At 42.9% G+C, this 13,016-nt stretch overlaps 1 protein-coding gene across 3 annotated transcripts in view; it reads left to right on the top strand.

Annotated features, from left to right (window-relative positions):
• The window catches only part of TOM1L2 (target of myb1 like 2 membrane trafficking protein), a 57,565-nt gene that overhangs the window by 21,658 nt on the left and 22,891 nt on the right, over positions 1-13,016 (top strand). For 2 of the 3 annotated variants that reach the window (XM_082064847.1, XM_082064846.1), the window contains exons 4-9: positions 650-799; positions 5,150-5,284; positions 6,261-6,419; positions 7,181-7,297; positions 9,933-10,066; positions 12,500-12,548. In XM_082064847.1, the coding sequence (XP_081920973.1) occupies positions 650-799; positions 5,150-5,284; positions 6,261-6,419; positions 7,181-7,297; positions 9,933-10,066; positions 12,500-12,548 (744 nt within the window). The remainder of the gene's footprint in view (positions 1-649; positions 800-5,149; positions 5,285-6,260; positions 6,420-7,180; positions 7,298-9,932; positions 10,067-12,499; positions 12,549-13,016) is intronic. The other variant, XM_082064848.1, reaches the window with a different exon arrangement.

Below are 13,016 nucleotides of genomic sequence, written 5' to 3'. Positions count from 1 at the left end.
AAATCAACAGCTGTTCTTCCGTGGCAGTTGAATGGCAAGTGGAAGGTGCCTCTAGCGAGGTTGCAGGGGGAAAATGTGTCAAAGTATAACCCGTCAGAGCATTCACAAGGGAGTGTTTTGAATGAGTGAAGATCATTCACCTGAATTCCCAACTCTGAAACATGGCTTATGGCTCAGAGCAACCGGGTCCAGCTGTGTTCCAGGTACCTAGAAGCTGGTGGAGTGTCACAGCATGATAATATCTCACTGCGACAGTGAGATAATATCAGATAGTATCTCACTGTGTCTTACCTGCTCTTGATGTGATGCTGTGTACTCAGCTGTTCAGCTGCACAGGTTGGGAGGTTCTGCTTTAAAGAGGAAGAAACTTTATATTTCTTTGCCTTGAAAACAGGCAAAGATAGATCACAAAAGTGCCCAGTATGTTAATGGTGGGTGAGTACATCTAAATGTATGTGTAGAAAATGAAGTTTTTTGTAAAATTAGGGAAGAAAAGGCTGAAGGGTAAAAGTCCAATTTCTCCTCTGTCTTCTCTCTCTCCCATCAAAAGTTTTAAAACAAAAAACAAAATTGGAAACCAACCACATAGGTGCTGTGTGTGTGACTAAGCTTGGCTCCAACAATTAATGGGTTTTTTGTGTGTGTGTAGGTGTTGGAGACCTGCGTGAAGAACTGTGGCCATCGCTTTCATGTCTTAGTGGCGAACCGTGACTTCATAGATGGTGTTCTGGTGAAAATCATCTCACCCAAGAATAATCCCCCCACTATTGTGCAGGATAAAGTACTAGCGCTGATTCAGGTACACAGCTTGTCTCTGCTTCCATATGTCGCTGCCTGAAATAAGGACTGTCTGCTTCAGTGCTACGCATCGCTAAACATGCTGTCATTATTAAAAATGTGGCTAGTTTTTTATATGTAAAAACAAACAATATATCCAGATTGGCAGGGAGGAGCAGGCATGCACATGCATAGATATTTTATCCAGGGAGAAATGTCTGGATTCTAGTTAAAGAGGTACCACTCTACTCCAAAGCAAGAGGACTTAATAAAAGATAAATGGATGGCTTTGCAATTGAACAGTCACATCTAGAAGCTGGAGACCTGCTTCTGTGATGGGCTTGTCATCTGCGGCCAGGGAATTGCCGAGGATCACGCTTTTGCTGGCAGTTGCAGAACGCTTACTTTTCCGAGCCTGTTTTCCTGACCGTAAAATGGAGCCGTTTCCCTCCCTTAGAAAGCTTTCTGAATTCCTTTTAAAGATTATTATAGAAAAGTAAATGAGCATTTAGGAGTTAAGATGTTTTTGGTGTTTTTTCTCTGGTTATTGTGCAGTACAAGTGCTCTGTCAGATCCTTGCCTGCAGTGGGGACGTTCAGCCACAGGCCCGGCTGCCACTTCTCCTTCTGTGCAGCACAACAATAAACAGCCACGTTAATTCCACAAGCCATTAGCAACACATGAGGAAACACTGGTGCCTGCCCGGAGGAAATTTGACAATTATAGGAAGCTTTATCACTAGGCTCCTATGGCCTATCACATACACCAGAGACTAAAAGACGCTGCGTATTTAAAATGATATAAACCTGCTGCAGTGCTTCTTGTGGGAAGGTACTTACAAATGCGTAGCATAGTTTTTGAAATATACTTCTGATTTTTGTGGCAAAGTATGCAGTTGAATTTCTGCCGGTTTATTTGTTATTTGGATACACGGGTAGGAGACCATCATTAGAGCATGACAATGTAAATGAGCGATTTCCCAACAGGAGATAGGCTGGGTGGGGGAATTAGGTGAGCATTGCATTGGGGTCTGTAGGCTCCCTTTATTTCTTGTCTCTGATCTCAAGGATTTATTATTTTTTTTTTAAATAGCATAAAAATAATGAAATTATTAAAAGTAATTATCATGCATCTGGCTGAGCCCTTGGGGGTCTGCCTGCTTTGGTGGGAATGCTGGTGGCGGGGAGATGAGGTTAAATACTGTCCCAGAAGGAGCAATGGTGTGTGTTTCTGTACTGTTTGCTCTGCTAACGTGTTTTCGAGGGTATTGATTACACTGGGTCCTGCATTTAAGTGTATTCCCAGTCATCAATGCAACTAAGGTGGAAGCATTTGTAGCAGAAGCAAAAAGCCACAATCATTGCCTCAGCATATTAAGCAGAGCTTTATCTGAGCCGACTTAGTGCACTAGAGCTAAAAGCCTCACTCTGTGTGCTAAATGCCTTTTGGTATAAAAAGCCTGAGAATACTGGAAGTTGCCTGTGGGTGGGTTCTGTTGGTGTCTCTTGGCTGGAGGTGGTGCGGGACTTGGTTCTCCAGATTGCCTGACAGGTTTGGAAAAGTGATTTCAGTCACTCGTCTCAGCTGCCCTATGGACACGCTCACCCAAAATATCCCGTACATCACGACCACTTTGCTTAGCTTAGAATTTGCTCTTCAGAGCTCCCTGCAGTTGGAATTAAGTCTGTTCCAGGGGACTGATCTCAGCTCTGCCCCACTAACATTACATTTACCCACTTCCACAGGCTTTTTACAATTTGGTATCAGGAATTAATAAGAACAGAAATGAGAGGATTAATAGCACAGGCCTGGCAGCAGGGAAAAAAGCTGTACAAACGGCATATGTCTTCAGCCATACAGCTGCTGTACTCCTGGGCCTTTCTGTACCAAGGGCAGATAAAGCTGCCATCCCATTTCTTATCTAGAGACTTTACTGTTTTGAGGTGTTGGGCATCTTGTGTTTCACTTCCTCAACCCATTTCTCAGTGTATGTGAATTAGCATGTTTTACTTATTGCTTATCCTTCTTCACCTTGCTAAAAGGCCTTGGAAATGTTCCTTGTTGCCGTGCATTTGGTAAGAGCTTCTGTATCACCTCGGAGTTCATCCCACCTTGCTGCCCAGCACTGTCATCAGAGATGAAACCAGGGGAGCATAGTAGTGGCACAGCAAATTCATCTGAGGGTCCGTGTGTTCAAAAAAGTGTCTGCTGCTGGAAAAACTGTCTTGTGATGGTCAATTCCATGATTTGCAATGGTATTTAATTAAGCAGTTTGGGTACACTGAGGTGCCAAGTGAGATTTATACAGCAACATCCTTAAGTATCTACTTTTGATAGTCTGGCCCAAGGTCTTAAAAGATCTGAATTCCATCTCGCCTCTGTCATACACTTGTTTGGAGAACGGGCAAGTCTTCTAAGCTCTGTGTGTAGCTCCTTATCCGTACAACAGAGCTAATATTACTTTTGCCCGGTTGATTTGTAAGCTGTCTAGGACAGGGATTGTCTTACGATGTATGTAGGCAGCACTTAGGACAATAGCACCGAGTCCTGCCTGTGACCTCAGAGTGACACACTAATGGAGATAATGGAGCCAGAAGAAGAATACAAATGAAAGTGTCTCCTTTCTCCAGGGGAGAGAGTTGCAGAAGAGAGAATATATTAAAAAGGTAGAGTGCAAATGAGGTGAGTTCACTGTCATTAGTGCCTACAACAAAATCTATAGGAAGCCTGTGACAGGGAGGATGCATTAGTACATCCTCCCGGACACACAAGCCTCATTAAAAGTTGGGGGCAGCAACGCAGCATATTTTCACCTCTAAGTTTCTTTGATTTATTATTAAATAGAGCATCCCTTGCCTAACATTTTTCACTCCTACTTGCAAATAAGCTTCAAGTGGGGAACACCATTATGTAGAAGCATCATTCAGCTGACTTCTCGTGCAAATTGGAAATGCAGATAAAATGCAAGAGCAGAGTTACTTGTGTAGTCAGTACCTCAGTCAGAATTAGGGATGGTGTGGAAGGTCAGTTCCAAGGAATCAGAACGGCTCTTTGCAGCCGGAGCTGTTTTCTCTGGCTCAAATCAGGCTGTTTGGACTTGCTCTGCATCAGAGCAGTTGATGCAGTTAATTTACTCTTAACAAAGCTGAGAAGCAAACTCAGAATTCGTAGCTTGCAACTGATAATGGATTGGCTCCTGGGCACATAGGACAGGAAAAGCTCTTTCTTAGAACTGAACAGAATAGGAGTGTAAGTTAAATATTAAAATTCTTTCTTGTCTTGTTTTGCTATCTTTGATTTCTCTCCTCTCAAATAAAAAGTGGTTAAAAACAGCTTTAAAAGTAAAAATAGTCAAAGAACTAGTGTAAAAGGGATGACTAAATTAATTAAGTTCAGAGCCCACACACACGTCTCGCAGTAATTCTGCATCCACCACACTGATTCTCTGCCTCACATTTGTGGGGGTTTGTGTAATGCTTCATTTTTAATTGTGTCATAATATTTCAATTTTTCCTTCCCCTAAATTTTTAATACTTGGCTAATTTCCAGCGAAAGTGAAAGGGGGTAGAGGCTTTCAAGCTGTTATGCTCCCAGCAACTTCATGAGTCCAGGAGGCTGGTGAAGAGAAACACTTAGTACTCCCGCTGAAGAAAAAGCTCCAGTGTGAATTGAGGCCTTTTTAGACACTGGAGAATTCATGCGGGAGAGATATTATGAGTGTTCAGGCTGTGGGAAATTCTCCCTTTAAACTCGTTCTTTCTGACACACCGGGGTGTCTGAGTGTTGGATGTGCTCTGTAAGAGCCCAGGCTTCATTAGTTCAGCTGCTCAGGGGACTGCATGTTTCACAATATAAGAACCTCAGAAACTACCTTTTTTTCATTTAAGTTTGGTCCAAATAAAATGCTGAAGAAAACCTGACAGCTGTGTGTTTCCTTTGGCAACAAGCGAGGACGTTTCACAAAGTAAATCACCTGAGATTGTTGTATGGCTTCATGAATTTTACTTAGATCAATTTAATCTTTCACACAGACTTTTTCTGGTGGGCTGTTGACTGTATACAAGAAGAGATCAGCGTGCAATCACTGCTGAGCAGCCGAGACTGGAAGAGGATTTCATTTGCATTTACAGATTCGGATGATGTCAGGGGTGAAACTTCGCTCCTGTGCCCTGGGTTCCTCTCTATTTTATGTTTGAGTAAAATGTGGATGTGACTGTCTTTTGTTAAGACAGGATCTTTTAGACCAGGTCTGATGATTACAGTTTCCCTTTGAAGCTGAAATCCATGAAAGCTTTTGTAGTCGGTATCTGAGGTCAGGGTGGAGCAGGAACTCGGTTTGGAAGGTTTGTGGATAATCCCTTGTGTTTTCCAGGCTTGGGCTGATGCCTTTCGAAGTAGCCCTGATTTAACCGGAGTAGTGCATATTTATGAAGAACTCAAGAGGAAAGGCATAGAGTTTCCCATGGCAGATCTTGATGCTCTGTCTCCAATACACACACCACAGAGGGTAAGATGCAGCATTGCAGTCCCAGGGTTGTTTTCCCAAGATGTCTAAATAACTGGGTAATTACTTTTCTTTCCCTTCCTGTTTCTCTGAATTGGGCTCATTTTCTCACTCCTGGAAATACTTTTTTAATAGTGAAATGGCATGTAGGAGAAGCATAATTCAGGTGCATTTGACAGGCTGATAAGCTAATGGTATCTCCTCCCTTGAGTCAAACATCAATCTGAGAAGAGAGTTTGGAGGAGGTTTGTCTACTTGTACCAAAAAAACCAACAGACAATGCAACTAATTTGTTCAGAGAGAGTCCGGCAGGATATATGATTGAGATTTACTTCTTTTGCTCAAAAGTGTGGTTGTTTCTGTTGGCGATAACCCTGAACCAAGGCCTGCTTGTCTTTTAAAGGCGAACAGAGCCTGAATGTCTCACTGATCTCACGGTAACACATGATCTCTGCATCTCTGAAAAGTTCGGTCTGGAAAGTTGACAGAACTGCTGCTAAGAAGTAACTTAATGATCACAGGTGTTCTGATTATTCACTCTGAAAACTGAAGTTAATGAATCTTTGAAGTGGTAAATGCAAGTGATCAAGGACTGAAAGATTACAATACTTGTGTCAAGATTAATTAAGTTCAGTATCTATGTATCACTTTTTTTTTTTGTAAGCCTGCAATTTAATTCCTAATTTTAAATAGTTTATAATTATTTATCTTTGGCTCTTGTTTTTATTTTGCTTCCCACTTTTCTTGTAAAGCTAAATTAACTTAAATGAATGTGGGTTGGGTCAAAAAATACGGGCCTGAGTTTTTGTTGCAGCTCTCTGTTTATGGGCTGGCCTGCCAGTCCGTTCTCAGAACTACACTGACCTTTTCCACAAGGTGCAATTATGTTCTATATTTGAACGTATTTGGCCTGAGGTTGCTGACAAAGCAAGTGCCGTCATAATTCAGCTTTTGAACTCCTGTCTTTCCGATGTGGCAGAGCGTTCCTGAAGTTGATCCTGCAGCAAATATGCACAATTCACAGCCTCAGCAAAGGATGAGCACCGGTTCTTATTCTTCGTCTTCTCCAACGGCGTATTCTGCTCCTCAGGCCCCAGCTCTGAATGTGATTGGTCCCATCACTGCTAATTCAGAACAGGTATTGGAATAATGATCCTTCTGAGTGAGACTCTTTCAGCAGATCAAATTAGAAACCAATTTGCAGAGGAACTTTCATTTTAAGTCTTTTGACTTTGGTTGCGTCGTAGGTCTGGTTGTACTTAGCAATCTTTCCTCCTATTACACTGTAAAATCTGAGCTTTTGATTTGTATGTATGGCCTCCTAATGGCAGCAGTTACTAAACCTCACAGTCTGATATACAGTCCCCTCAGCGGTTGTGCGGTGGGTTAGCAGTTATTCTCATTAGCCCTCCTTCCTTAAAGGCACAGAATGTCTTGCAGATGCAGAATGTCTTTCTAACAGGGAGTTGTCTACATCTGTAAGACCCTTGCAAATGCTCTAATATAGGATCTTCTTTTCTCTCTGCAAAACTACTTCAGAGCCAAAGATCCTGCTCAAAATTTGTACATCTTTCCCCACACTTGAGGGAGGTGTGCAAGCTGTACCAAGGTCTGCTTTTAGCTGCTATTTTCAGGTCTCTTCCATACAAGTGAAGCACATCTGGATTTGTGATGATAGTGAGTGGTTCTCCAAGCTTCTTTTATTTTTCTCTTGCTTTTCTACAATTCTCTCCTGGGCAAGCTTTTTATCTTTACATTTTATTTTCCTCTGCTAGAATGTCTGGAGCCTCAGATCTCAAGTCAGACAGAACCAGAGGTGTCACAAAGCCAGTTCTTGAAAATGATCTGCTTAAACCACAAGGTTATGCAGGATTTTGCTGTCCTTTTGCCCCCATTTAGATTGCCCGGCTGCGCAGTGAACTGGATATTGTTCGTGGGAATACAAAAGTGATGTCTGAAATGCTGACAGAAATGGTACCTGGACAAGAGGATTCCTCAGACCTTGAGTTACTCCAGGTAACATTTCCCTAGCAAATATGATTCTGATTCTTTCTGTGCTGGAGTTTCTCTGGTGGGGGGGTGGGGGTGGTTGTTGTTGTAGTTCAGTTCACTGCATTGGTTTGCTTGGTTTACGTGATGACTGTGGGTTGTGCTTGACCCTGGTTAGTCCCATCACTTGCTGTTCTTCATTTGTTAAAGCTTCCAGTGACACGGATTTCCTAACTTGCCCTGAAACTTGTTCCAGTGCTTTCTTCTCTGTGTAGCTGGAAATTTTCTCAGTGTTGAGTATAAGTTCTCCTTTACCACAAAGCAGCTTAGAACTGTCACAGGTTCTGTAAGCCCTGAGCATTTCTGCTGCTTTTACATCCTCCATCATCACTCACACAGTGTCAAAACATTCCCAGGCACTATGCAGGAAAAAAACACTCGGTGTTTCCAGCTGGACTAAATATTTCCAAGGGTCTGTGGATCCTCTGCTACTTGAAATCTTAGATATGAACTTCCAGAAGCTGTTCTGTAGCTTCTCCTGAAGGTAGTGTCTTAAGGCAAAGTTTCATGCTCTCTGGAGGGTAATCAGAAGGGATTTCTTTGCTGACAAGTCTTGGTTTGGTGCAGCATTTATTATCTCAAGAGGGAAAATGGTGTAAGTTGGACTCACGTCTCAGGCTTCCCTAGGCCAGTGGTAGTGGGGTGGCCTTTTGCCTGAGGAAAGCAAATACAGCACCATGTGCAACCCAGATGAGGAATACTGCGATCTCACATTCCAGCTGCTGCTGGTGTCGTGTGCTGTGACATGGTGTTTGCCTTTCCATAGCTTCAGAAATAGGCTTCTGTTTGATCCTCCAGCAGGGAGGATGGGCTCCCACAGCAGTGTGTGTGGAGGAAGGCAGGGAATTGCTCTCTGTGGTACATCAGAGTTTGAAATCCATCCAAAAACTGGTCTCTCCCAGGCAGCGGTATTGTGTGTTTGTCTCTGAGCCATCGTGGCAGCTGATGAGAGGCTTTGCAATAAAGAGCCTTTCAGTTACTGCCCATTTGGGTCGGACTGCTCAAAACAAAAGCAGCTTCCAGGAAACCACGACAAACCAAAACAGCGAAACAACTACCAACATCTTGACAGCGTAACCTTACAGCACAGCTTTAAGGTGGAAGAATTTGATCATAAAATGGAGTGACAGCAACGATTCTTTATTCCAACTGGTTCCCTTCTTTGACTGACGCATCCTAAATCTGAATCACAGGGCTGGGGAAGAACCCGGTTTTGATCACAAAAGATGGTTGGTCTTTTGAAAGCTGTGAGCCGGGTGCTGCGTGCAAGGGCTCCTTGCTTTGAGGTTTATATAGCCCTCCTCCTTAAATAATTCCTGACATTTTCTCCAACACTCAAATGTAAACAGCTTGCTGGAGAGCCAGCTCTGAGCAGAATAGATAGGTACTGTCAGCCCTCTCGGAAAGGCAGCAAACAAACCTCTGAAATGTCACAATCTGCTTCCAAAGTGATGGGATCAAACCTGACATTGGAGAACACATTCCTCAAGCTGTTAAGGCAGCTGGATTGCACTGGGTGAAATTTATCCAGAGCTTAGGATGTCAGAGCAAGCAAGGAAAACAAACACATTTTTGCTTTCATCCCGAAGGTTGTGTACCAACAAGTCGTCCTTGTTTAGTGCTGAATTTTTGCTGTGAAGTGGAGCTGGGGGGGTGGAAGATGACAGAGGGACACGCTTTAGTTGAAATGTCAGTGCTTATTGAAGTAAAACCGTGGGCCTAAGCGGTGGCGACGTGCCATATGTCACGTTTCTGCTTGTAGTTCCTCCTCAACATACCAGCTTTGACCTTTGGTCTTGAGGCCTTTTTGGAGTAAAGAATTCTGCTAAGTAACTGGTGCTGGAAGAGATGCCCTGGAAGCACGAGAACTCCTTCCTGGTTTAGGCAAACTCAAACCTGGATTTCTTGGCATGAGAGATCTCTAAAATAAATGCCCTTACTCAATATTCTTTACATTTTTCTTCTGAAACTCCCCACTGCCTTTTTGCAGCCTCTTGCCTGTGGCCGTGATCAGTTAAAGGGCACATTTCTGTGTATAGTTCAATACTGGGGTGTGTGGGGTGCTCATCTCTTCACGTTCCTGCTCCGTGTTTTGTGTCCACACTCAAGTTCTCAGTAGTTGGGACATTCCGTGTCCCCAACACTTCTCTTCCTAGCACACACTTGGCTACTTCTTATAGCCCTGATGAACTTTTTTACCCAACTTGTTCCACCATGTGCGTCTTTTAGTTTTTAAGGATGATATTGCCAAAAAGAGCAGATGGAATATCCCTTGAAAGCTCTCTTCTGGAAAGCTGTTGTGTTAACCTGTTTTATTCTTAAAGCAGGTGACTAAAATGCAGATATTTATTTTCTGAAGTGCTCAGAGTTAAAGAAGAATCAGGATGTTGAATTGTAAATAGGCTCTCAAGGTTTTATGCCATCGTCTCTTGAAGGGCATGTTTGATTAGATGTGCTTTTGGGTGACATTTAATCATGCAAAGATAGACTTGTCGTAGTGTTTCTCAGTCGGGGGATATGTTTGGCTGCGAACAGAGCTCAACTAAATCTCCTTATTGCTAGCTGCTTACCAGAATGTGTGTGCACAATGCATTCCTCCTAGGAACTGAACCGAACCTGTAGAGCTATGCAGCAGAGAATTGTGGAGCTTATCTCACGAGTGTCCAATGAAGAAGTCACAGAGGAACTGCTGCATGTGAATGATGATTTAAATAACGTCTTCCTCCGATACGAAAGGTGGGGCACCTTTTCCATCAATTATTTACATTCGTTCTGGGTTTCCGCTTAAGTGTAAAATAGGTCAGTTGATGAGCGTTGGCCATTTGGGCCAATGGTCCAACATAACAAAATGCAGAGAACCAAACCACAGAAAGCGTTTATAAGGTCTTTTTATGGTCTTTTATGGTAACATTCCTGTTTCAGTTGTTGCCTTTAATACTATGATTTATTTTTTATTGTCCTAGCCATAGAATTTTTGTGGGCCATGTCTGTAAAAAGCAGGACAACCTTGTGCAAAACTCTGAACTAGCGGAGACTTGAGTCTTCAAGTCCCTGTTGCGTAGGGCTGTACAGATGGAGGGACTTGGGACCGAAAACAGCACAACCACAATCTCTAGTTCTGCTTTCCAGCTTGGGCTCTGCCTAAATGCTTGTGCTGCTTCCTGGCTTAGGGAGGCTCCCGTGAGCTCTCTCTGTGTTCTCATCTCTGAGCTTTCTAGTTCCAGTGCTGGTGCAAGGGGAGCTGGCTGAGGTGGGTGGAACCTTCCTGCATATAAAGGTTTTGTTTTTAAGTAACTCTTAATCTTGAAAAAAAAGCCTGTCTTGCACAGAGCTGAGGTTTGGAAGAGTTGATCTGCGGGAATCATCCCCGGGGTGGGACTTGGGTCATAGGACTTGCGACACGTTAGACAAAGGCGCTGTCAGCCACATCTGCTGCAGGAGGTGACACGTGATACGGCAGCCTTGGGAAAGTTTAATCTTCCCCTTAATGACAGGCCTGGGGAGTGAGGCACTAAAGAGTACCCTTTGTTCCTTGCTCTTAGCACGGGGCTTTGTTTCTCAAGCCTTTAAAAATAAATTAGACTCTAGATCTGTGAATCTGTGCTGTCACAGCAAAGGCTGGAAGGAAGACTCAGTGGCCTTGATTTTTGTCTTTGATTTAGTCGTTCAGAGGAGATCGGGGCAAACTTTGAGACAAATGCTGGCTTTTTATGTGGAATGGGATGTGTTTCATGCATGAGCACGGTTCTACAAGTGGCAGAGTGTAGCTGTCACGAAGACTTAGTCAGGTCACCCTTAATATTTTTTCTATTTTCCTCCATCTGCGACTTTGCTGGCTGGTGCTAATGCATTCGTAGTCATTATACACTGAAAGGTGAGCTGAGTGATGTTACCAGGCTATTCATGGTAGAGTAACTGCACTGGTCTGAGCGTTTCAATAAATTCCAGTTCCTCCTCTGCTATTCCAAAAGCTCCACATCCATCACGCTGATTTTTGGGCCGGGTACCGGGCTCTGTCAGAGACTCAAGCAGCAGCTCTGGCCTTCGCTGTGAAGCTTTGGATGTAAACGGACGTGTGGTTCATAAGCCTTTTGGTGAGAAATATGAGGTGGGAGGTGTCTTGGGTTTCCAGCTAAGGGAGCTGGATTTCCAGGAATAGCAAACACCCACAGTTCCCTAAAATTGAATTTGGGGCCTGAATTTGGTTTTGCTGCCTTTTAAGTCTGCATTTTCCTCTGTTACATTAAGAAAACATTTTAGTTTGCTTGAGATTCTCTGTTGCATTTTGTTCATCAGGGAGAAAAGTCATAGGTTTATATGAATATTATGGATTTTTTTTACTGAAAAGAGAGGTTACATTTGAAACTACTTTTAAATGAGGAAAAATTCAAACCTCAGAGAAATCACGCTGCTTTTCCTGCAAAGGAAGGAGATCGGACTGGCTTCAGACAGGCCTTTGGAGGAGGCATTTTCCCTGATTTTTTGAGTTCATTAAAGCTGGGTTTAGGTTTGCGGCCCCAGATGCACAGCTGGTTGGGGAAGGAGTAGAGAAATGATCAGATTTTAACCAACCAGACCTCTTCCCCTAAGAAGTATAAAGATTTTTATCATTACTTTCTCTTCTTGGAAAGACCCGACCTGTTTGAACACAGGGGCTGGTGATCTTTGAGCTGACCCAGAATGTTTTAAGAAATGAATCTGCCTGGGTAGGGCTGCGCTCGCATGGATGTGGCTCCGAATTTACATGGATTGCAGCAAGAGGGAGCTGTTAAGTGGGAGTAAAACTTGCTGCAGTGCTCGGCTGATTTAGCTGGGAGCATCAATCTTGCTGCCGTTAGTCCTGGCCCTTGGCTAACAGAATAGTCTATCACAAAGCACTTAATGGTAAACAAAACCACAAAGACAAATCCTACGGTGTTTTTCAGACGTGTGTGTGCTGCAAGATCAAATTAGTCAACTTAATATCCACATTTGCCAAAAACGCAGCTTCTGCAACTATCCTCCCTTTGTCCTGGCTTGGAGTTCAAGTTTTCAGGGTTCCCTCTTGAACCAACAAAAACTAAATTCAGTGGCAAGCACGTTGCAGCTTTATTCTAAACTCATGTTTTTCATTGTCGGTTGGTGGCTTTGATGTTGGTTTTCTGTTGTTTTGGTCTTTTCTCTGAACAGATTTGAACGATACAGATCAGGACGTTCTACACAAAATGCCAGCAATGGAGTAAGTACCTGATTCAATTTTTATATGAGTATCTACACTGTGTTTAGCCGTATTACTATCACTAGTATCAGACCTTTTACATGTCCAGCCCTGCGGCTGATTCTGGATACCAGGAAAAGAGTGTAAAAATGCGGCAAACATCAAGTGACAACTTCTAGCTCAGGAGGACACTACACTGAAATATCTGTGTTTACAATCCCTGATGGATTTCTTTCCTCTATTAACTTTTTTGATTGCTTTTGGGGCATTCACAGTGTCCTTAAGCGGTGAGTTACACAATTTTACTACACATTTTTACATATTTATGTGGGTATTTATATATAATAAATATTTTGTTTACATTTGATCAAGTCATTTGATGATTTTTATTTGCTCCACCTAATTCTTCTTCACTGTGTCTTACAATACCACTCTTCAGGCTCATTTTCTCCATGCCACTCATAATTTTAGGAACCTTTCTCATCTCCT

The sequence above is a fragment of the Streptopelia decaocto genome, assembly GCF_964273445.1.
Source record: "Streptopelia decaocto genome assembly, chromosome: 13".
Lineage (NCBI taxonomy): Eukaryota > Metazoa > Chordata > Aves > Columbiformes > Columbidae > Streptopelia > Streptopelia decaocto.
This window is presented reverse-complemented; position numbering and strand designations above follow the sequence as displayed.